At 44.4% G+C, this 23555-nt stretch overlaps 3 protein-coding genes across 4 annotated transcripts; 2 read left to right on the top strand and 1 right to left on the bottom strand.

Moving 5' to 3' along the window:
• Positions 1-2650: 2650 nt before the first annotated feature.
• On the top strand, positions 2651-11365 carry LOC120670170 (protein transport protein SEC16B homolog). Of its 2 annotated transcripts, none has more exons than XM_039950237.1 (13): positions 2651-6110; positions 6188-6511; positions 7277-7396; positions 7474-7596; positions 7708-7869; positions 8378-8503; positions 8578-8712; positions 9027-9154; positions 9224-9335; positions 9415-9735; positions 9804-9911; positions 9998-10296; positions 10368-11365. In XM_039950237.1, exons 1-13 carry the CDS (start codon positions 2886-2888, stop codon positions 10939-10941), a joined length of 5757 nt encoding a protein of 1918 aa, XP_039806171.1. In that variant the 5' UTR covers positions 2651-2885; the 3' UTR covers positions 10942-11365. The 2 variants fall into 2 exon arrangements, with proteins under 2 accessions (XP_039806171.1, XP_039806172.1); XM_039950238.1 differs by having other exon boundaries at positions 9807-9911; positions 10368-11360.
• Positions 11366-11850: 485 nt separating this feature from the next.
• Positions 11851-16970, bottom strand: LOC120671267 (protein arginine N-methyltransferase 7-like). The gene is made up of 10 exons (XM_039951555.1): positions 16624-16970; positions 16458-16558; positions 15669-15931; positions 15199-15435; positions 15026-15099; positions 14314-14407; positions 14057-14206; positions 13895-13969; positions 13346-13442; positions 11851-12312 (listed from the first exon to the last, which is right to left on the bottom strand). Exons 3-10 carry the CDS (start codon positions 15789-15791, stop codon positions 12176-12178), a joined length of 987 nt encoding a protein of 328 aa, XP_039807489.1. The 5' UTR covers positions 15792-15931; positions 16458-16558; positions 16624-16970; the 3' UTR covers positions 11851-12175.
• A 3310-nt stretch (positions 16971-20280) lies between these two features.
• Positions 20281-22725, top strand: LOC120670324. Its single transcript, XM_039950410.1, has 3 exons — positions 20281-20292; positions 20804-22067; positions 22135-22725. Exons 1-2 carry the CDS (start codon positions 20281-20283, stop codon positions 21446-21448), a joined length of 657 nt encoding a protein of 218 aa, XP_039806344.1. The 3' UTR covers positions 21449-22067; positions 22135-22725.
• Positions 22726-23555: the final 830 nt, after the last annotated feature.

Here is a 23555-nt window from a genome sequence, read left to right as displayed (position 1 = left end):
GTGGTTTGTGAATGTACATGTGGCTTTTGTAAAATAGTCTGATCGAAGTTTAGATGTCGAATCTTTGTGCTGTTCGCCTGTTTGATTCTGACTGATCTGTCGCCTGCTTTGGATTGCTTTTGCTTGGAAGCGTGAATCGAGAGAGAAGCAAAGGATATGACGAGGCATGCGCTTGCTTGCCTTGCAATCAAAGGAGTGTCCGAATCTGGCGAAGGCACCAATCATTCTCCCCCCGAGCTCGTTCGTTACCGGGCAATCGATCAGCTCTGGTTGTTAGTTGCATGTCTGCCCGTTTGAATGCAGAAGCTTGATTGATAGATGAAGCCCAGGCAGGACGAGGAAGCGTGACGCTTGGCTTACAGCTCTGTTCAGTTGGCTGTTGCCGGTAGCTGGTGCTGATTTGTTGTCAGAGAAAAGTATTGCTTGCTAGTTGGTGGCTGATACTGATTTGGTGTAAGAGAAAAGCAATGTTGGCTAGCTGGCTGACAAGCTAGCTGAACATATGCATGGGTTTGCAAGCAACATACTAGAGCGAGATTGATTGTCAACAACTGCAGTGGTGCAGCAGCAATACTGGAACAATGGAACCTAAATGCTACATGGAGAGTCCTCTGCATTTAGCACTAACTGGAGAGGCTCTGTCAACATTCTGTTCATTTGGCTATGGCTGGAAGCTGGTGCTGATTTGTTATGAAAGAAAAGTACTGTTAGCCAGCTGGTGGCTGGTGCTGATTTGATGTGAGGAAAAACACTACTGGCTGGTTGTCTGACAAGCAAAGTGAATTGTCGCCTCCACTTCATAAGTAGAAGAAAGTAACAAGAAAAAGAAGAGTAAGCTGGTGGGTTGTGGGTAGTGGCGGAGGTTAACGGCCTTAGGGTTAGGATTGGTAGGTTTGGGTTGGAGAATCTCCATGGCCAGGGGGACTTAGAGGGATGGCTGTGGGCAGTGACCGGCCTAGCGGAGGAGGTAGGGTGTGGGCGGTGAGGCAGGTGGTAATGGTGGAGGGGTTGAAGTGGTGGTTCTCGCCGGTGTTGAAGGCGAGGCCAGTGAGGGGGAGGTAGGTGTTAGGGGTGGAGGGGCGACGGGAGCGGAGGTCGAGGGAGGGGGAAGAAGATAGGGACGAGAGTTTTTTTTTCAAACAATGTAGTGTATGAGGTGGATTTTTTTTCAAACAATGTAGTGTATGAGGTGGAGAGAGGTCTCTAAAGAACCTTATCCGAAGACCATTCTCCGCCTAGATGCCTCCATACTCAATAACAAATTACTGTAGGTAGTGGTCATACACTTACATTGCCGTAGTAAGCAAGCTCAAGAGATCAAGTTATCCATTACCTTAGCTTCCACACTTTGCATATATAATACGGTACAATATGCAACACACGTAGCAACTAACATGTGAAGAATTCCTTTATATTGCTAGATAATGGAATGCATTATTTCGGTAGATAGGTTACTATATTTCATTTCTGTAGAGGTTTCTTTCCTTTTCTTTTTCTTGTACGTATATATATATTATTTCCTTGACATATGTACGAGATGATATTAGTAAATATCTCTATGTACAACGTATCTGTATTGTAGATATGTTTTCTTTTGTGCTTTTTTTTAGTTTTTTTAGTTGAGAGTGTGTACAACGTATCTGTATTGTAGATAGGTTTTCTTTTGTGTTTTTTTTAGTTGAGAGTGTCTGCATGGAAATACAGTTTAGGAAAAACATTCAAGATCATATTGTTTGACTTCTAACATTCAGAAAACTTGCACTTACCTCCTAACTTCTTCCCTAACATATGGTATTACACTATACTTTTTCATCATTGCGGAATTTTTACTTGCGTAGCTAAGCAGTTTTTCTATGTGAATTATCAGATAAAAAGGTGTACCGCAAGGGTGGTAATAGAATGACCCTAGTGATCTCTTCATAATCCAATTTAACATTTATAAATTTTTAGCCTAAAATTGCATAGGATTAGAGGTCGGTTCTTAGATATTCTAAGTTAAATTTTAAGGTTGTTTACCACCCCTAACCACAAAAGAAGACAGTAAAAGCTCTTTTGGCGCGTAAAAGGAAAACAATTTTTCTCTACTTCTATATCCATAGCAATCTAAACAAAAAGCTTGCAATTTTTATGAGTAAATGTACATGGAATTAGTGTGTGTGTCTGTGTGTGTATATAAATCATCATATTTAGAGTGTGTTTAGTTCACTTTGGATTTTGGGATTTTGGAAGAGAATCTTTCAACATTTGAAGTATTAAATGTAGACTAATCACAAAACTAATTATAGATCTCGTCTGTAAACTACGAGACGAATCTAATGAGCCTAATTAATCAATCATTAGCATATGTTTACTGTAGCAATTTAGTGTCTAATCACGTCCTAATTAGGCTCATTAGATTCGTCTCGCGATTTACAGTCTATTTGTATAATGCGATTTATTTTTCGACTATATTAGTACACCATGCAGGCGATCTATAAAAATTTTGAATTTTATTTTATCTAAACACGGCTTCATTTTTTTGAAAAATAATGAAACCATCATAGTCATATCATAGAAGTTAGTGGACAAGTGGAAAAATATGGTTTTGTGTGATGTCATCCTGACTTCCAGTAGCATTACAATCCAGGGGAGCAAAGAAAAATGGTAATCAAATGGGAAAAAAAAGAGGGAGTCGAGGAATGAAGAAGAGAGCGTGACGTCAAATCGCCATCGCCATCGCACGCGGCACGCGGCACGCGCCTCCTCGCCTCCGACTCCGACTCCATCTCGTTCCCCTGCAGCGCAAGTCCACCAGACCACCACCAAGTCCAAGGGCGCGGCGCCCCCGCCCCGCCCCGCCCCAAAATCTCCCCGCACCCCAGATCCAAACAAACCCTAATTCCGCCATGGCTGCAGACTTCGACGACACCACCGAGGACTTCTTCGACAACCTAGTCAATTCCGACGACGACGGCGACGACGATCGCCCTCGCCTAGCCGCGGCCGCCGCCGAGGCCTCCGCGGGGGACCTCGCCGCACTCACCCTGGACGACCAATCCGACGCGGGCCCACCCGATAATCAACCCGCGCCGGCGCCACTGGCGGAGGAGCCGGAGCATCACCCCACGCCGCCGAATCCCGACCCTCTTACGGAGCCGGTGGCGGAGGCGGAACCTGCCGTCGCACCACCTGGCGCCGCGGCTCAGCAGCCTGCCGTCGCACCGCCTGGGGCTGCGGCCGACGAGCCTTCCTTGGCCCCGAACAAGGGCGCCCATGCCACCCCCGCCCTCAAGCAGGTGCAGTGGAACGATTTTGGTGCCAGCACCGGGGCCGCCGGGGCAGATCCGTTCGGAGACCTCCCGCCAGGTGGAGTGGAAAACTCTTTCTTCGGGGGTACTGCTGCCGGGAATCAGGGCGGCCAGGAATCACTTCTAGGTGCCAGCAATGCCAGTGCACCAGATCACAGCTTCTCCGCTGGAGCGGATAACAATGCCACCGCCGCTGATGGGCAGACAGATTACAGCTTCTATGGGCGAACGGACAATAACAATACAAATTCTCAGTTGAACTCCACCACTGGTGCTGCGGTATATGGCGATCAAACCACCAACTTTCAATTGGAATCCGCTGACCCCAGATATCTTGAGAGCCTCTACCCTGGGTGGAAGTATGATGACGCCACACAGCAGTGGTATCAGGTAGACACTCTCAGCGCACAACATATTACTGCTGAAACAACCAGTGCTGCAGCAGTCCTTGGGAGTGATAATGTTCAGCAGCAGCAGCAAAACAATTCACATGCAGAGGCCGCGAATGGATCCACAGAGATAACTCCTCAACCCAAGCTTGTGCCTGAGGCTGATGATCAGCCTATGCCGGCGCCACATAAGGAGGATGTGGACCATGAGCCCATACCGGCGCATCCACAACTGGAGCCTATGGGTGGCCATGCATCACTTCTAGGTACCACCAATGCCAGTGCACCAGATCACAGCTTCTATGGTGGGATGGATAGCAATGACAGTTCCCAGTTCGATTCAATCACAGCTGCTGCAGGATATGGGCGTTACAGCACCGATGCGCAATTGGAATCCGCTGACCCCAGATACCTAGAGAGCCTCTATCCTGGATGGAAGTACAACGATGCCACACAGCAGTGGTATCAGGTAGACACTGGCAGCGCACAGCATATTGCTGCTGAAGCTACTAGTGCTGTGGCAGTTGTTGGGAGTGATAATGTTCAGCAGCAGCAACAGCAAAACAATTCGCATGCAGAGGCTGGACATGAACTCACGGAAGCGACTTCTGAGCCGAAGCCTGAGTTTGTGCCCTCGGCAGCGCCTTCTGAGACTGAGGCTGATAATGAACCTTTGGTGGCGCCACATAAGGATGAGGTGGGGAATGATCCCACACTGGTGTGTCCACAGGTGGAGCCTGTGGTGGCGCATCATCCTGAGGCTGATAATGAGGCAGTTGAGGTGGGGTCTGCGGTGCTGCATCCTGATACCAAGACTGAACTCCAGAAAATGCCCGCCAGTGCTGACAAGGCTGTCACAGCGCCAGATGGTGGGTCCATGGGGTTGGAGAAGGGCATCCACACCGCCATCAAGCAGGTGCAGTGGAACGACTTTGGTGCCAACACCAGTGCTGGCGGAGCAGATCCGTTTGGGGACCTTCTGCCAGAAGGAACAGAGGATGACTTCTTTGGGGCTACTGTGCCTGGCAATCAGGGTGTCCAAGCATCCATGGTAGGTACCAGCAATGTTACAACACTAGATCACAGCTTCTCTGCAGGAGTGGATAACAATGCCACCATTAGTGCTGGAGTGGTGGGTTACAGCTTCTCAGGGGGAATGGATAACGATGCCAATTCCAGTGCAAGTGCTGCGGGATATGGCGTTCAGAGCACCGATGCACAATTGGACTCCACTGATCCCAAATATCTCGAGAGCCTCTACCCTGGATGGAAGTACGATGTGGTTACGCAACAGTGGTATCAGGTTGATACTCCCGGTGCACAGAGTTATGCTGCTGATAATACTGGTGCTGTGGCAGTCCTTGAGAGTGATAATGTTCAGCAGCATCAGCAGCAATTTAGTGCTTCGTACCTGCAAAACACCTCGCATGCAGTACTTGAGACCATTGCAGAGGAGAGCAGTGGCAATGCCGCGAGCTGGGGCCAGTCTAGGAGCAGTGCTGCGCCTGTAGAATACCCACCAAACATGTTATTCTATGCAGAATACCCAGGGTGGTACTTTGATACAAACACTCAGCAGTGGCAATCACTCGAGTCATACCAACAAAGTGTTGCGCAAGCTGCAACTTCTCCAGCAGCCTCAGATGGGTTCGCAGGGGCTGGTTATAGTGTAGCTCAGTACACCGACGATTCTTATGCAAGTAGCTTCAGCAAGCAGAGCCAGTGGCAACCGGATTCATTGGGTAACACTATGCAACCTGATGTTTTGGGAGGTAATAGCTTGTTGGGTTGTTCCTATAGTTCCAATCAGCAGGCTGAGAATCAGATTGGGCGGCAGGCCAATTCTGAGTCATTGCAGTCATCTATAAATTATAAGCCTCATGCGGACACATTTGTGCCTTCTACAGGCCAACACACTGGTAGTGAGGGCAATCATGCTACTTATGAGGGATTCAGAGGGAACCACAGTTCGTACAAGGGTTCTGAGCATTCTACAAGTCAGGAGGTTGGGTACAAAGGGTTTGCATCTTCAACAGGTTTCCAGACTGGTCACAAGGAATTACAGCCTCCTATTGATCACCAGGCTGGCCACATGGCACATGAACCTTCAACAAGGGTTGGGTATGGTAATTCAAATGGTCCAAAAGACTTTGTTCCAAAAGAGAGCATGTACAAGACACAAACACATGCTGTCTCCTCTGCACATACGTATGTGCCCGACAACTATTGGGGTACTCAGACCGCAATGGACTTTGCTCAGCAGCAACAGATTGGTACAAATGGTCCAACCCAACAGTTTGGTTTCTCACCACATGAGCAGAGATCATCAGCTGGACGCCCACCACATGCTGTGGTCACCTTTGGATTTGGGGGGAAGCTATTAGTTTTGAGAGAGAGCAGCTCCATGACCGCAAACTTTGACAGCGGAAATCAGGTACAATAAGATTATTTCTTTGTAATATTCGTTTTGTAATGAGTAGTGACTAATAACTTTCATTGCTGCAATCTTAGGGCAATTCTGGTCGCACAGTGTCAGTTCTTAATATTCCAGAAATTGTCGCTGATAAAATTGACAATCAAAGCATGGCTAACGGCAGTGCACTTAGCTACTTCCATGCTCTTTGTCGTCAACCTATTCCTGGCCCTCTTGTTGGTGGTAGTGCTGCATCAAAGGACGTGAATAAATGGCTTGATGATATGATTGGAGTATATGAATCTTCTCTTACGGCATTCCAGGGAGGGGATGTCCAGAAGGTGCTTATTTCGTTGTTGAAAATACTGTGTCAACACTATGGAAAACTCCGTGCACCCTTTGGGTCTGATCCATCACAGGAGGTATTCTCTACCTGTCTTGCTTGATTATATTGCACTTATGATCCTGTTCGCAAGAATTCATATTTTTGTTTGAGCGTCACTTGTCACTTTATTACAAATCTTCCAATAAGCAAAACATATAGCAGACACCACTATCATGATGTCGTCCTAGTAAGTCTTTGTTTTATCTAAGATCATATGTTAAATATAATCTGGTTTCTGATAATTTGTAAGGAGACATGTTTAGTAATGGATTTGTTCAGTATTAATATTTTAAAAATTATCATTCTTGTATAGTTGAAAATTTACTCTATGGTTTTTATCTTTACTCCTTTTGGGTCTCCTTTTTAGTCCAATCTTAAATCATTATTATGTATGCTTGAATAACACAATCTTTTGATGCTAAAGCTCAACTTTTGGCCACCTAAGAGATATACTTTTAAGGCGCTTTGTGTGTTGTTTTGTCAATTGCGCTGATAGAGGTGATCAAGTTTTCACTTATTAATGGAAATTGTAGACATGATAATGAAACAAAGAAATATGTTGGAAGATGATTAATGAGTTCGTTAATGCCCATGTATGCAAATTAAGTCATATAGTCTCCATGTATATGTATTCTGATCTAAGAAACATAAAAAATGTATTATTGTGTTCATTCTGTTATTAATTCAGCCAGATGAATCATGTGCTAAGAAGGGCTGTTTTCAACAGGATTCTTAACTCTATTGTGGCTGCTATTTTAATTTTTGTATCCAATACTTATTTTGTGTGAACTATTTGTAACAGGGTATAGATGGCCCAGATATGGCAGTTACAAAACTTTTCTCATCTTGTAAGAGCAGTGCTAATATGAAAGGGTATGGAGTCCATTGCATGAGAAATCTTCCCTCGGAAAGCCAGATTCAGGTAATTATTATTTCTCTGTCTGCGCTGCGATAAATATTACAATGCGTTCCTTTGTTTATGAAAATACCCTTTTGCAGGCTACTGCTCAGGAGGTTCAAAATCTCCTGGTTTCTGGTAGAAGGAAAGAGGCCCTTCAGTATGCACAGGAAGGTCAACTTTGGGGACCTGCATTGATCCTTGCTTTACAACTGGGTGATAAGGTCTGCTTCAGAATCAAAACTTGCAGTCTCTAGATTAGTTGGATACTTGGATGGCATGACGGTTTCCTTTCCCTGAGTGATTTCTTATTGCTTTACTACCTCATGATGCAGTTTTATGCGGATACTGTGAAGAAAATGGCTCACTGCCATTTTGTGTCTGGGTCACCGTTGAGGACATTGTGCCTTCTTATTGCTGGACAACCTGCAGATGTTTTCAGTTCTGAGAACCCGATCAACAGTGGTTCTTTGTATACACCCCACCAGCCTGTAGAGGTAACATGCGCTCCCACGTTCGTACATATCCTTTTTGTACACCAACATGGTTTCCAATATGCAACTTTGACCAGTATTATTTATATGTTTTTTTAAGATTGTAAAAGCTGCTATATCATGAAAGTATTTTTTTTATGACAAATCCAATGTTAATTTCTAAATATGACTAACCCAAATAGTTCTTTCAAAATTACTGGTCAAAGTTGGAGAGGTTTGCTCATATGTTTGTGAATGGAGTTACTGTACTTGAAATAGTGTTTTAAGTGCAATGATAACTGTCTCGATGGGAAATAAATTTATCATCAATGGCATCTACTTTCTTCTTTTTGATGTCATCATGTGTTACTTAAAGCAGCCTTTCATGTAATTTAATCTTGTATTATACTATGTGCTGTCATCTAAAACTACGTTAAATGATTCTTGGATTTTATGAGATCTCATCATACATGCCTTTTTTCTTAATTGTAATATTTGTAATATCTGAAACTCACTTTCCAATTTCGGACAGGTTGCGCCTAAGGGTATGCTGGATGACTGGCAAGAGAATTTGGCTATTATAACAGCAAACAGAACCAAAGGTGATGACCTTGTAATTACCCACCTTGGTGATTGCCTTTGGAAAGAGAAGAACGAGGTTCGAATCCTTATGTGACGAATATACCTGTTTCAATTTTATGGTTGAGTCTAATGCACCTTTTATTTATGCAGGTTGCATCAGCCCACTCTTGCTATTTAGTTGCTGAACTAAATATTGATTCGTACTCTGAAAGTGCAAGGATGTGCCTCATTGGCGCAGACCATCTGAGGTGTCCACGCACATTTGCCAGCCCTGAAGCCATCCAGGTCAATACAAATCTGCACTGTTTGTTTTTCCTGGTTTACAAGATTGTCTTCTTCTTTGTCTTCTGCTGCTAGTGTTAGTGTTAGGTTCTGATTGAGGGTGCTATGCTGTGGTACATTTACCATCATGCTTTGCTGAAGTTAATTTAGAGTACATTAGGAAAATATCATATATACAAATGAATTTGCTTGATATTATTGTGGCATATGCGTTATGTAATGAGATGTGAACATTGCTGCATCTTCAAGTTCAAATTCTTGGGACATGCAGTGCAAATTTTTTTCGGCCCCTGATCAAATTCCTATTGAATGAACAGAGAACAGAAGTGTATGAATATGCAAAGGTTCTTGGTAATTCTCAGTATATACTCTTGCCATTTCAACCGTACAAGCTGATATATGCATATATGCTTGCGGAGATTGGGAAGGTTTCTGATTCGCTAAGGTAGGTTGTTGAATTATCATTTCAGTATTTTTCCTCATTTCCTAGTTGACATTGAATTACCTTGTTAAGGTATTGTCAAGCATCTCTGAAGGTGCTGAAGGCCTCTGGCCGCACACCTGAACTAGAAGCATGGAAACAATTGTTTTCAACCCTGGAGGAGCGAATACGCACCTATCAACAGGTACGGCATACTGCTGTTATTGTTTTTTTCGTAGAGCATTTCTTTTCATTTCGCTGATAGTCAATATGCTGCTATTTAGGGTGGATATGCGACAAATCTGGCCCCTGGAATGATTGTTGGGAAGCTTTTCACATCACTTGATAAATCTTTGTCCCGAATGATGGGTACACAATCTGCACCAATGCCGCCACTGCCACCGGGCGGCGCAAATGAAAGAGATGTCTATTCTCCTCCGGATACAAAAGTTGCAAATAACCAGTCAGTAATGTCCATGTCACCTCTAATGTCTTCTGCTTCTGAGCAGTCTATGAGCGAGATGGCAGGAAATTGCGGCCCTGGCAGGGAAGTTGCACATAACAGAAGTATTTCTGAGCCAGACTTTGGCAAAACCCCACAAAAGGTATTTCCCGTCTGCTATTTTGTCTGACGATTTTCTGAATCATGTTTTACCTATATTTGAAATTTTAGCAGGCTGCTGGGTCAAGTAAGACACAAAGCACATCAGGTTCCGGAAGTTCTCGTTTCGGATGGTTGGTGCAGAAGACAGTGGGGCTTGTTTCAAAATCTCATCGTCAGGTACTTGGGTGCACATTAAGTACACTATTTTATCCTTAGCTACTTTCTACCTTAGTAACATTCTTAATCTCCTTATGGATCTGAAGGCAAAGTTAGGGGAACAGAACAAGTTCTACTATGATGAGAAGCTGAAGCGGTGGGTGGAAGAAGGTGCTGAGGTCCCTGCCGAGGAGCCTCCACTCCCCCCGCCTCCTACAAAATCCTCATTCCAGAACAGTATTCCAGAGTCGAAATTGAATGGTCCCCCGGTTGTTGGAGGTTATACTGCTAATGGATTTGCAGAAGCTAAAGCTTTGAACCCTTCGGAGCCTAGTTCTGGGATGCCACCGATGCCACCCACCCAGAACCAATTCTCAGCACGGGGAAGGATGGGTGTAAGATCAAGGTGATTTGCTTAGTTATTTTTTCTAATTTCTTTCTGTATCAGCTGGGTGTGACATTTTCTTCTTTGTCTAGGTATGTTGACACTTTCAACAAGGGTGGTGGTGGTGGTGCAAATGCTTTTGGTGCAGCAACAATGTATAGCAAACCAGCTGCTCCATCAATGAGTTCGCTGTCGGGTGCAAAATTCTTTGTGCCAACTCCTGCTGCTGCTGCTGCTGCTGCTTCAGAACAGGCAGCTGCTGATGCAACAATGGATGCCCACAGTGAAACCACTCAACAGGCTGAACCCTCATCCTCACCAGCGGTGGAGGCAGCAGCATTCAGTTCATTGGCACCACCAGTACCCATGCAGTCAACCATTCAGCGGTACCCAAGTGGGGACAACATTCAGCGGTACCCAAGTATGGACAACATCGTGCCCCCCGCAGACAGCGCTGGCAGCTCGATGTCGAGGTCAAGAGCGTCGTCATGGAGTGGAGCGTACCCGGAGCATTTGAGCGGCACTGCTGTTTCCAGATCACCCGAAGGACAGACCATGCCGCCACCAATGATGCCTGGAAAGAGGCCACCGCACAGCCGTTCCAGCAGCAACTCATCGCTGCAGTTCAATGGTTTGGGTGAGGATCTGCACGAGGTGGAGCTCTGATATTTGACAGGAGGTGGCACAGCTTTCACCGTGAAATGTCTCAGCTTTAACCCTTTTGTTCGTTTTGTAACTTATAATAGCTGTGGTGTCTAGAAAGGAAAGGAAAGGAGAAAAAAAAAGAGTGGCGTCCCTTTTCGATTTTTACAGGAGAAGCATGTGGATGCCGCTGTACCTGTACAGATAGTTCACTCGTTCGCCAGATGCAAAATGTATCAAGGAGAGATGTAGGTTCAGGTAGCAAGCAAGTTGTAGAAAGGCTGACAACACCTCCTCTTTTTTGTCTTTTTGTTTTCTATATAAACACTTGAATTAGAACCATGATTCATTGTTAGGCTGGATGCTTGGGAAAACTTTGATGAATAAGGCCCTATATGTGGCTAGCAAGCTAAATAAATAATCGTGTTATGTACGTTAATTTAGAGAAGTTGTATTTTATCGATATATGGTTATTTTGTGTTGCAGCATTTTTCCTATAAGTGGCGTTTCAGCTTATTTTGTGTTGCAGCTTGTTTGAATCAGCCAATTTTGTTGGTTATGGAGAGACAAGAAAAGCTCTGTTGATGATTCTTGGGTATATTGGAGTTTGAAACGCCGGCGGTCCTCTCTCCTGATCGGTTTCGTCTTCCTCGATGGATGTACTCATATATATTTGGTGCGTGGAGGCGTCGAGTCGATTCATCCTCCAAACACAAATTAAAGCACAAAACACCCAGAGAGAGAGAGAGAGAGAGAGAGAGAGAGAGAGAGAGAGAGAGAGAGAGAGAGAGAGAGAGAGAGAGAGAGAGAGAGAGAGAGAGAGATCCAGTCGCCATGTCTTTCCCCATGCACCTGATGAAATTGATGAAAGCGAGCTTGCATCCGCCTGCCCTCCTCGACACAGGCGCGCGGCGATGATGAAGAAGAGATCCCTTGGGTGCTCCTCGAATACAAAGCCTACGTCGCCGAATGGTTGACTGTGATGATTCTTGGGTATATTACAGTCATTGTACTGCCCTGTGATTACAGTGCCCTGTGATGATTCAGATAGAGCTCAACCACCTTATTAGCCCTGCCCACATACTAAGCACACACAGTATTGTAGCAGATCTGATCAAGGTCCCTGTAATCACAGGGAACGTAACCCACATCAGGAGCTGCTGACCAACAAAACCAAACGAGCAAAGCTCTACTACCAAAGTTCTACACATGCAAGAGCTTGGTTGGTCACACATAGAATTTGCACCACATGATCACATCACGATACCATGGATTTAAACACGAGCTCCGCCGTGCCAGGATCGAAATGCGCCTCAACATGCATCACTGAACTCACTGGATTCACTTGCACAGGCCTGCTAAGCAGCTGCACTCCTTGCTTCCAGTATCTGCTCTCTGAGCTCAAAATCCACACGCAAAATAGCAGGAGGGCATCAGATTTCGTTGTTAATCCCAGGTTATCAGGGCCGTCCCGCAAAATATATGGGCCCTGTGCCAAATTTCAATTTAGGCCCTAACTATAGAAATAATATAACTAAGGTTTATTTTATAGCCACTTCAATCAAATAGTTTAATATAATGATTGTGTATGTTGCTTAATTGAATCCATTTGTTCAACGTCTTATGTTAGATAGGCTATTTTTTAAGCTAAAAGAATCTCAAAATCTAAATTTTGGAGTGAGATGAAGATTCTTTAATAATAAACCTACAGCTCCTTTCTGAGATTTAGTCCGCTCCTCTACTATTTTCTTATTTTTACTCTTTTTTCTGGAGTAATATTTCCTAATGCGACTAATTAAATACTGGTGAAAAGTATAAAAAAGGTCAAATTAACATGGCCATTTCAACAAGAAAACCATAATTTACAGTCATATCCATTCTGTACTAGTACGGAGGCCCTGGGATGCTATTGCTCTTGATGGGCCCGATCTAATACAATCTGATCCCTTTGGATTAAATGAGATGTTGGACCAAGACGTAAGAAACAAAAAAATAGAGGAAGACTATGCATAGAGCTCACGCGCATACACACGCACACAAAAAAAAATGCTAGATTGGATTGGTGGCGATTTATGGTCCACAGGTCCAGGTGATCTTCTATGGGTGAACTCAGGGATTAATTAGGGGAGGAGAATTAGGCGCACGGCTGTTGATCTAAAGCAGATTGTTTGTATGCTGCAGGAAAAATTGGAAGAGATTTAGGAAGAGGAAGGAAAGTTATCAAATGCTAAGGTTGTAGAGTACTAGCACTAGTAGTTTTTTTTGAGAAATAGCACTAGTAGTTAGCACATAGTTTAATTTGGGGGGCCCACATTTTTGGGGGCCCTGTGCAGGTGCACCGGTTGCACGCCCTTGGGGACGGGCCTGCAGGTTATATTAAATAGATATCAATAAACGGTACCATATGGATGTGCTGCATAATCTTTACCTGGTCCAGTGCTTATCACAATCGGATTTTTCTCGTCAAGTACCCAGTCAATCCAAACTGCGAAACCATGGCATATTCCATCATGGGCAAACTTGATCTGCAAGGTGGTTTGAATGAAGGAGTTCACTGAATGGGAGAAAAAAACAGCAGGGAAGTAGAAAACTACACAGCATTTCAGCCAAGTGACCAAAGCTGCATCGCAGTGTATGATTAACTTGTTCATAAAAATTTTGCCTCCATGCTCTGTCCACTACTCTACTAATCGTAGTGCTTTGAGGTTTGGTATTCTGTGATCTGCTTATTATGTATCAATCCTGGTTTCACTACTAACAGTGCAACTTTTTATATACAAAATTGTTACAGCAGAATCGCACCCAAAACTCATCAAACGGACTGTTTGCATCGGGGTCTGAAATCTCCTACACTCAATTTTCTCAATATTCACCAATTCAGCCAGAATCACTCAGGCTAGTATTCAGATTTTGCAAATTTAAAGTAACTTATTATGGTATCATGATATACTTTTTCCAGAAAAGGTTAAAATGGTACCTTTGTCTTGCCAAAGCAAGAGTGAATAGGCTCAGAAAAGTTAAAGTCCACGAGAGAGTAGACTTTACTTAATTTCTGGAAAAAATGACAGAGCATCAGACATCAGTTGCTTTTCAATGAAACGATATTTGTTGTGTGGTTAAAATGTGGCAGTGATGTCACCTTGGTATAACCGCATTGCCACACGTAATATGGCAGGCAAGGGCCTTGTTGCTCTCCAGGCAGATCACCACAGGCTCCAAAAGTATCATTAGCAACCGAGTGATCAAAGCCCTCAACATCTTTAAGGCTGCAACGGCTTCTCCACAAATCCTACAGTAGAACAGTTATCAGAGAAAATAAAACTAAAAACTACTTGCCCAAGTGAAAATAATAGGGCTGAGAGAGAAACAAAAGAGGTGAATATATGATGGACTAACCGGAAGTGACATGGCACATAACCTTAATATTCCTTTACAAGGCATGATGAATGCATCCTCAGATAGCAATGGATCAAGCAGAGTTCTTTCATTCCTAGAGTCAGAAAAACATGATTCTTCAAAACTAGTTACAATTAACAACACAAAAATGAGTTCCGGATAAAATAAGAAGCTTCAAGTGCCCATTAACAGGAAAAATCCATATTAGTGAAATAAATTTGTTTCTCGACAAATCTCGTCAATATGGGTTAGTGAAACTCTACAAAGCGGAACACCCTGACTTCATCCAGCGCATACCAGGTCTCAAACTTTTGTCCTTTCTTCTTCCAAAACAGTTAACCCAGCTGGTATCAGTTAGGGGTGTCAATTGGTGACCCTTAGGTGCCCCTCCAACCCACTCTAGTTCAAAATTTTGTACTAATTCTTCAAAATGAGATCTCAATTTGGATAATTAGTACAAAATTTTGAACTAAAGAGGGTTGGAGGTGCACCTAAAGGTCATCAATTTGCACCCCTAGTATCGGTGATTCTCCAAGGTCTGTACATGCAACTATAACTAACCGTGTGGGACTTAGACCACTACTTCCAGCCAAACATGGACCAAAAGTGAAAATAAGAACCGGTAGTGAAAATAAGAACCGGTAGCCCTTAGTTATGGGACGAAGCTTGATTTGGTGGGCAATGATTAATAGGGTTTAAAGTATTTACGAACCAGAAACGCAGATTTTGCCATGGCAGCATCCCTTCATTTCCATGGTAGAAAGGTTCCCCTACTACTAGATTAATCTAGTGATAAAGTATCAAAAGTCACTCATTAATCATAAACACTATAATATGAATCTCGGAATTAAATGAGATGAGAAACATAGGACCTATAGCCTTTACCTTTTCATCTTTCAAGTCATTCATAGAAAGGGATGAGGCTTTTTTACCAATGACTTTAATCCGGTCCATGGAAAAATTATTTGCATCTGCAACAGCTCGAAGATAGTTGAAACCCTTGTCCCTAAGACCAGGAAACATCGTAATAACTTTTGAAGATGGTAACAGAGAAGAAACTATGAGAGCCAGTAGCACACTATCATCAGCCACAATGCAGGTTGGAGAAGACCTTCCACTCATCTGGGCAGAAAAACCGTTAAACATGATACCGTTAAGGTGAGGAGATGTACATGATAGGACAGCTACAAATAGTCTATCCTTCACAGAGTTGACCAAGTTGATTCTGTATTGTTAAAATGAGAAAAATGTAGCACGAATTGGAAGGTTGTGCAAGTTTTTGAATATTAGGATATCCGAATATATCCTAGTTGGATAACAACATAATTATACCCAAGCAAGCATGGGGTACTTACAGCATTTCTAACTGCACCTATCAATGCTGATCTCCAAGCTTTATCACCATAAAGTGCTATCCTTTCTGGCAACAATGTTAGATGGTCACCTTTGGGGCTTGTACTGCTTACTTCATCATTCATATTCAAGTGATATGAGATACTAGTTTTGTCATGACTAGCTATCAAGGCAAGAATTTGATGTTTCGTAGCAGGAGCCCCTGTCCCTTGTATAAACCAAACACACTGCTTCCATGATCACACCAATCCTCCATGCCTAGCAACTGAGATAAGGGATAAATGGTGTAAAGATACTTAAAACATTCAAAGGACCCCCAATATTATTACCCTTCAACCAGGTTACTCTATTCCACTTCTAGACAGATAAATACCAATTCAACAGTCAACTTCAAAAATGTATTTCTACATAAAAGAATTGAATGAGAACTGAGGAAGAATATGTGGTGTAATATGTGTAATCTAACAAAAAAAAACATCATATACGAAAGTCACTTATTGCTTTTGCAAGATGCTAGGTTGTTGCATTTGTACAATTTGGAATACAAGTGTACTACCATGCAGACAAGTGACATGGTGCTTTTTCCAAAAATTGAGGCATAGTGCTGTGAGCCTGTGCTACATTTCAGCACTGTGTTGGAGTTGTGCTGATGAAAGTTAAACATCCAAGAAACAATAGATTATATGTTGGCCAAGGCATGCCAAGTATAAGAATCAATCAAGGGAATTCCATTTAATAAATTCAGAACAAGAAATGTCGCATAAAGTGAGAATCACAATTGCTTTACGAACCATTGACACATTGTGGTAGATCCACACCACTCGATTGTCCCACCCATCTAGGAGCCGTTGAGTAAAAGACTGATCCAGCAGAATCCAGTTGAAGCACCCACCTGCAACAGAAGACCAAAAAAATCAGAGAAATTTAAGGAGTAGAGAGACAAGACTTTGTGGTTACCATGAAATAATAGCATGAGCATGCCCATAAGCAGTTGCTTTTATCTCAAGCTTTGTTTCACGATGACTATCTGGTCGTTTCCAAAAGTCAAATTCAAAAACTTTGAAGGGTTCGGACAGCTAAAGCAACGAAATTAGGACTTGGAATAACACTTTATATAACATCATGCAAAGAAAAACTACGTACCAATCGTATTTCATCTGCCAGTGCATCGCATGTTGTTGTAGCTTCACAGAAAGGATGTTTTCTGTCCCGTCAGGAGTAAGCCACACACCATCTTCAGTGCTTGCTTCATTGCTGTGCAGATCATGCATCTTCCACAAGAACGTGCTCTCAACTAGCTAGGATAGCAGGCCGAGAGCGGCGGGCGGCGCAGGCCGTTGGTTGGTTTCCGAACGAAAGAAAAGCGGTTTTTTCTTTTTTATATTTAAAAAAAATTAAAATTTCAAAAATATATGTCTGTTTTGGAAAATTTCAAAAATATACCCCGGTCGCCCTATGGGGGGCGACAGGGCTCAAATGTAATTTTTTTTCTTCAAATTTGCAACGAAGTCCTTGGAGAAAAAAAAAGGGGGGGCCTGTCGCCCCCCAACGGGCGACAGGCCCCTGTCGCCCACCCCAGGGGCGACAGGCCAGTGGGCCCGCCAGGGGGCCGGTCGCCCCTCCTGCGGGCGACAGGGGGGGGCCTGTCGCCCCCCCCCCCCCACGGGCGACCGGGTCAGGCCGCCTATATAAGGCCTCCCCCTCATTCCCTCCTCTCATTTGACCTCAAAAAATCCAAAAAAATCCAGAAAAAAGAGAGCGGTGAGAAGAAGGGAAGCGGCGAAGCTCTGCCGAATTCCGCACTTGTGATCTACCGGTAACTTTCGTATAAATTCGTTGATATTGTATAACAATTTAATTTAATTAGCAGATTAGCTGAATTAGATTTGGTGCTTTAGAACACTGGTTTAGTATTACAATTTGAGTACTATTACAGACTTTTTCAAATAAAATAATTATACATTAGAATAGAATTATGATAGTACCTTATTGATATTGCAGTATAAGACAATAGAATTATAATAGTACCTATATTTTCACGCATCGATTTGGTATACGATATGTGCATTGCTTAAATTATGGTTTGTTATTTGGCGCACCACACTATAGCGCCAATGTCTTCGTCAGGATCAACCTACATTCCGTGGAGCAAGTGTAAAGCCACCGTACCCAAAGTAATTGATGTGCCAATGTGCTTCTGCGGTTCGTTATGCAAGTTCATACAATCTGAGGTTTTAGAAGATGACTACGGCATGCGGTTCTTTATGTGTGAGAACTACGAATATGATCCACCTAAGCGATATGGCAAAGACCGGGCCAAGGTAGCAGGACAACATACGCTATTTTTCTATATGACCTAACATTGAGTTATGATTCTAACTTGTGTTGGACAAAGTCTCCTCCGCCTCTTTGTGATTTTATGCAGTGGTTCGACACCGTGCAGTCGCAGCAGGCAAAGGACATTGTGGAACAAAAAGCAAGATGGGCTGCAGAACGTTGGCGCCGAATGAAGCACGAGGAGCAGCAAGAGGAGAAGCGCAACAAAGAGCAAGAAGAGATCCGCAAGAGGATGGAGGAGGTGGATCGTAAGGCGGCGGCCGAACGTGAAGCTGACAGGGAGAGAAAGCGAGAGAGGGCACGCCGTGCGAAGGAAGCCGGGCCCAAAGCAATTAGAAAGGGCAAATATCCTAGGTGCACTCAGTAGAGTAGTACCATGTAATCCCGGCATTTTATATTCCATAAGGCATGGTAGGTTTAGATGCAACAAGAAATTATCTTGTCGCGTGCACATGCCACTGCAATTAGTTGTTTATGTTTTAAGTTGAGAGCTTAACTCTGTGTGTTGTAGCCTTTACCATTAATTTGCAGTTGTAGCCGGGAGTCTATGAAATCTTTGAACTTTTCCTTAATATTTTCGGAGCTTTTCATGTCACTAGAATATAAAAAACACATATTAATATAACGATAAGAATTAAGAACTAAGAAATACATCAGGGTCTGCTGCTAAAAAGCTCGAATAGCTCAAAATAGGAACCATAGTGTATCTAGCTGCGAGTACGAGATCACAGGTTGCCACTGCTCAGCACGGCGATCACGGGTTTCCCAAATGTCGCATTCTTTGCCCAGACATACGTGACAAAAGACGACAACCCAATAGCAGTGCTCTTCCAACATTTCAAAAAGATGTGACAACACGGCAACCACACCAGTTCACCTTCAAAGCAGTCTCTCTGGCAAGGACGACGGACCTGTCATTCTACAGCGAAGGTCTGTGGCGTGTAGTGGGGAAGGCGACATCTAGGCGCGATCGACCGAGCGGCAGTAATGCAGTGCTGTGAGTCTGCATGCACAGAGATGCATCGAGTAGTCATTTCGAGAATCGAATCTAGCCTTTTCAGTGTTAGGTCAGCTAGCATCTTCACTGTGTTGTCATGTAGGTTTTTTAGGTGCATTTACACTCCACACTCCGGGTATCAGACCTTTGTGCGCCTATAAATACTCCCAAGTTTGTGAACTCCCAGCACAACTAAAACATCAAACCTCATTGTATACACAATGTCTGGAGGTGGGTCTAACGGGAAGAATTACTATGGTTTTGGGAAAGGAAAAGGGGGAAGAAAGGGAGACCCCATAATATGGGAGGGGCCTCTTGGACCTGATTCCTTTCCGGAACCAGTGTTTGAGTTTCCGCCACAGCACAAGAGTGAATTTACCAATGAAACTCCTTTTCGACAATACGATAACCGTAGAGAACCGTGGCCAAAATGCAGACATGGTGAGGACTGCTTAGTGCAGATGTGCACCGACGGGATGGATGGCGGTCGGCGTTTCTTTAAATGTCCACACGCATGGGTAATACTTGGTTGTTTCATTTCTTTATCTTTAATGAGACACCTTACATGGAATTTGTTTTGCAGTCTTCCGATGCTCCAGAAAACTGTGGTTTTACTAGGTGGGTAGATCCTGCACCAATTGATTCTGTTCAGGAGTTCATCGAGTACCTCCAGATAAAGATCTTTGATCTGGAATGTAAGGTGAACCATTATGAGGAAGTGAGCGAGGGTAACAAAGACGACGAAGTTGATGATACCAGCAATGCAGCCGGTTCACAGGATGAACCATGCACTATTCCTTACTGCAACTGCCCTTGTCACAAGAAGAAGGGCCATGCGCCTCCGGCACCACCGCCTGCACCACATGCAATGGGTGGATACTGCGGAGAAGGCTCAACGCAGTTTGCTACGTGGGGGTACGGCTACTAGGACTACCCTAGTGCTAGTGACATGCTGCATCATTGTGTTTATTCTGTTTTTTTAAATTACCTAAGGCATGTTAGGTTAGTCCGGAATTTGTTTACCGTAGTTTGCAACGGGTTCTGACATGCCACTGCATGTGTGATGTGTGTTTCATTATCGTTGTATTATGATGTAAAATTTGGTGGTTCACATTACGTAATGCATTTCTTAGTTCTTATTTTTTATCGTTATATTAATTACATGTGTGCTTTTAAGTTACCTGTAGATCAGGAGTACGCAATTCGGCAGAGTTTCGCCGCTTTTCTTCTCCTCACCCCTCTCTTTTTTTCTGAATTTTTACGCTCAAGAATGGCGGCGAATGGTGGCCAGTGTTTAAGTGGGTTTGCTTGGACTATGCTATTTCTGAATAATATTTTCGAAAAAAAAAGAACGGAAGCAATTGTTCCAATTTGCAGTGTTGACACAGGGGACCCTGTCGCCCCTGGGTTGGGCGACAGGGGCCTGTCGCCCGTTGGGGGGGCGACAGACCCCCCTCTTTTTTTTTTCTCCAGGGACTTCGTTGCAAATTTGAAGAAAAAAAATTACATTTGAGCCCTGTCGCCCCCCATAGGGCGACCGAGGTATATTTTTGAAATTTTCCAAAACCGACATATATTTTTGAAATTTTAAGTTTTTTTAAATATAAAAAAGAAAAAACCGCGAAAGAAAATGGGCCTCGTCGAGCCCATGAGAAACGAAGCCCGGCCCATTCACGGGCAGCCCCCGTGCGATCTGAGCCCTGCAGACCCTCGCGACTCGCCTCCCCCTTCGCTCCGTCCCGAGTCGAGCCGGCCCGAATCCCCCTTCCCCGCTCGAATCCGCCCCCCTCCCCGAAACCCTAGGTGCTGGCCGGAGGCGCTGACCGGATCTGCTGCGCGCGGGGCGCTGACCGGATCTGCGCGCGGGGCGCACGCGTGGAGCCTTGCGCGCGGGCGCGGCCAGGGCTGCCGCGTGGGGGCGCCGCCGGGCCGGGCGCACCGCGGTCGCCGGCCGCGCGCGGTGCAGCCGCGGGGCGCTCCCTCGCCCGGGCCGCCGGGACAGCCGCTGTGCGGGGCAGCCCCGCACCGAAGCACCCGTTGGGCCGCGAGGAGGAGGATTGGGACACGGTCCAGCGCCTCACGAGGAACCGGCGCGCGGCGGGTCGGCAGGCGCTGCCGCGGTCCAACTCGACGGGGCACGGCGGCGGCACCAGCGACGGCGGGATGGAGCGGGTCGCGCTGCGGCTCCCGGAGCACGTGCGCACGGAGATCCTCATGTCGCACAGGCTGAGGCACGTGATGAGCGCGGTTGCGTCCGTGCACGTCAAGGAGGCTAGCGCCCTCGATGCCAGCAAGATGGGTGGGAGCCTCAGGAACGCCGTGGCGAGGCTGATGTCGCTCTTTGTGCCGGGCGCCGGCAAGGCCGCAGACACCACGGGGGCGTCGTCTGTCCGCCGCCGCGAGAACTTATTGCGCGGAGCAGGGGCTGAAGAGAAGAGAAGCGTCTGATCGGCAAAGACAGTGCGGGAAGCCTCAAGCCAGGTGCCCAGCTTCAGCGCCATAGAGTGATTCTGTCCAAAACTTCTGATGATTCCATCGATTCTGTTCCAAAACTCTGACGATTCCATCAGTAGTCTGTTTCAGTAGCGATGCTTCTTCCAAGATTGGAGCATCATAGTGTAGGTTAATGGATGTGAGGGGCCATTTTGGTTGTGTTATCTTATTGATTAGTCCTCTATGCTTCAAGATATTGTTGGGAATATTGACTTTATTTTTATTCAGAAACACTAACAATCTAGCCAAGTGCAAGGAGATCATCAGAGAATTCTTGAAGAACTATGCAGCCTGAAGGAAATTATGAAGCATGCTGCCAAAAATGCAAGATAGCCACATTTATGACAGGAGGCAATGAGATGCATTGCAGGAACTATCACCGCAACCTTCTTCTATGGTGAGAAGCAAATTGTATAGGACGATGTCTATTTTTCTGAATTCATTTGTACACTCCAACAATATTGGTGGCAACCCATATCCTGATGGAAGGAGGCAGGGAGCCGAGCTGTCTATTTTTGCCGGTGCTGAGAGCAAACAGCGGCGGACTCACCGTCAAGTTCAACTCCCTACAAGGGTTCGTGCCCAACCCTCCCCATGCACTGGTGGTAGTAGTAATACTAAAATGTTTTCCACTATTTCAGCTCCGTCCAGTGGTGAAAAAGGATATGAGAACCTATTGCTTGTTGAGATCCAAATACCGTCAGTTCGGAAACCATCAGTAAGTTTTGTTCTGCAGTGTTCATCTGTAGTGTATTCATCACCAAATATTATCATACTGTCTTAGGTGGTAACAAAATAGGCAAATGATTATCGATTATAGATTGATTGAATTTTATATTAAGGTGATATTTGCAAGGTTGCAGATGGGCTTAGCATCCAAGAAATATTGGAGAACTGGTTAAAACTGAATGAGTTCAATGAACTGAATGAATCCGGACAGAGGTAACTTTATTTTTTCTTGAATATAAATTTCTGATTCAACCTGATTCATCAATGAGCAACTGCAAAGATTAGAACGTAGACAAGCAAAATGAGTTCACCTCTTTGATATTTCATCCTCAAGTTCTAAAACATATTGAACTCAGTCGTGCTCAAAAACTAGAGTGACTGAACACAGGCCACATTCTCCCTTTCTAGCCTTTCCACTGCTTATGTGAGATTTCTCAAATTTGTAAGATATTGCCTTTGGGTCTTAATGCAATGAAAACTAAGGAGGTATATTTTCTGCTGCTGGTATATTGTGTATTTTTCCTCATTTATTTGGGCTTGCTTCTTAGAGTTGTGTTTTGCGTTGGTTGCGGGTGGTATCTTGTTGATTGCTGGTGGGATCTCTCTATTGTTTTGGTTCGTCACTTCATGTCAGATGCTTAAGCACTGTTAGAGCAAAATTTGTGCTGATCCCAAACATATTTGCATAGGTGTCTGTTGCGGAGCATGGACAATGGCAAAGATGGTGGCCATGGTGCAGATCCGGGATGCTTGTTGGATGCGCGAGCTTGCGTTGGATCTCATGGCTTCGCTGCTGGTGTGTCTGTTTTAAGAATCCCTTGCCTATCAGTAACATGCTTCCCTCCATGATTGAGCTCCCTCCATGTCCAACCATGGTGCTTTTGAGTCAGGATGTTAGGTTGGGACGGGGGTAATGATGATTCTCACGGGTGTGATGGTATTCACCAAGTTAGAACAGCAATTTACGTTTTAAATAGTCCTCCAGTGAACCTCCGATCTGATCGACAGTGTAGGTTCATGACCAAGAACATTCGTGTACATGCTGTGACATTTCATTTTCATTGCTACTTCTAATGTCACACAATGGAGCGTCCAAGCTTGAAATGCATTTGTATCACAGGCCTTCTCAGGGTACATGTTGCTTCCAAATTGGATGCTATTCACATACCACTTCTTATCTTATTCGTATCCCTACAACAATAACAACAACATAGTCTTTTTTCCCCAAGCAAGTTGGGGTAGCTTATCTTATCCGTATCCCTATCCAATTTTATTTTGCTCAAGAGTGAAGGCGCAATGTCAAGCGACAACTCCCTCCATTGATCCGCAAAGA

Source organism: Panicum virgatum, chromosome 4N, assembly GCF_016808335.1.
Source record: "Panicum virgatum strain AP13 chromosome 4N, P.virgatum_v5, whole genome shotgun sequence".
Taxonomy (NCBI): Eukaryota; Viridiplantae; Streptophyta; class Magnoliopsida; order Poales; family Poaceae; genus Panicum; species Panicum virgatum.
This window is presented reverse-complemented; position numbering and strand designations above follow the sequence as displayed.

Excerpts from the sequence above, each read along its gene's own strand:
- LOC120670170 (XM_039950237.1), top strand. The coding sequence starts at position 2,886 with ATGGCTGCAGACTTCGACGACACCACCGAGGACTTCTTCGACAACCTA. Across the intron at positions 7,870-8,377 it reads CACCCCACCAGCCTGTAGAG|GTTGCGCCTAAGGGTATGCT; the intron begins GTAACATGCGCT and ends AATTTCGGACAG. Across the intron at positions 8,713-9,026 it reads CCAGCCCTGAAGCCATCCAG|AGAACAGAAGTGTATGAATA; the intron begins GTCAATACAAAT and ends TTGAATGAACAG.
- LOC120671267 (XM_039951555.1), bottom strand. The coding sequence starts at position 15,791 with ATGAATGATGAAGTAAGCAGTACAAGCCCCAAAGGTGACCATCTAACA. Across the intron at positions 15,436-15,668 it reads TAGGTGCAGTTAGAAATGCT|ATGAGTGGAAGGTCTTCTCC; the intron begins GTAAGTACCCCA and ends TTTTCTGCCCAG. Across the intron at positions 13,970-14,056 it reads GGCAATGCGGTTATACCAAG|AAATTAAGTAAAGTCTACTC; the intron begins GTGACATCACTG and ends CATTTTTTCCAG.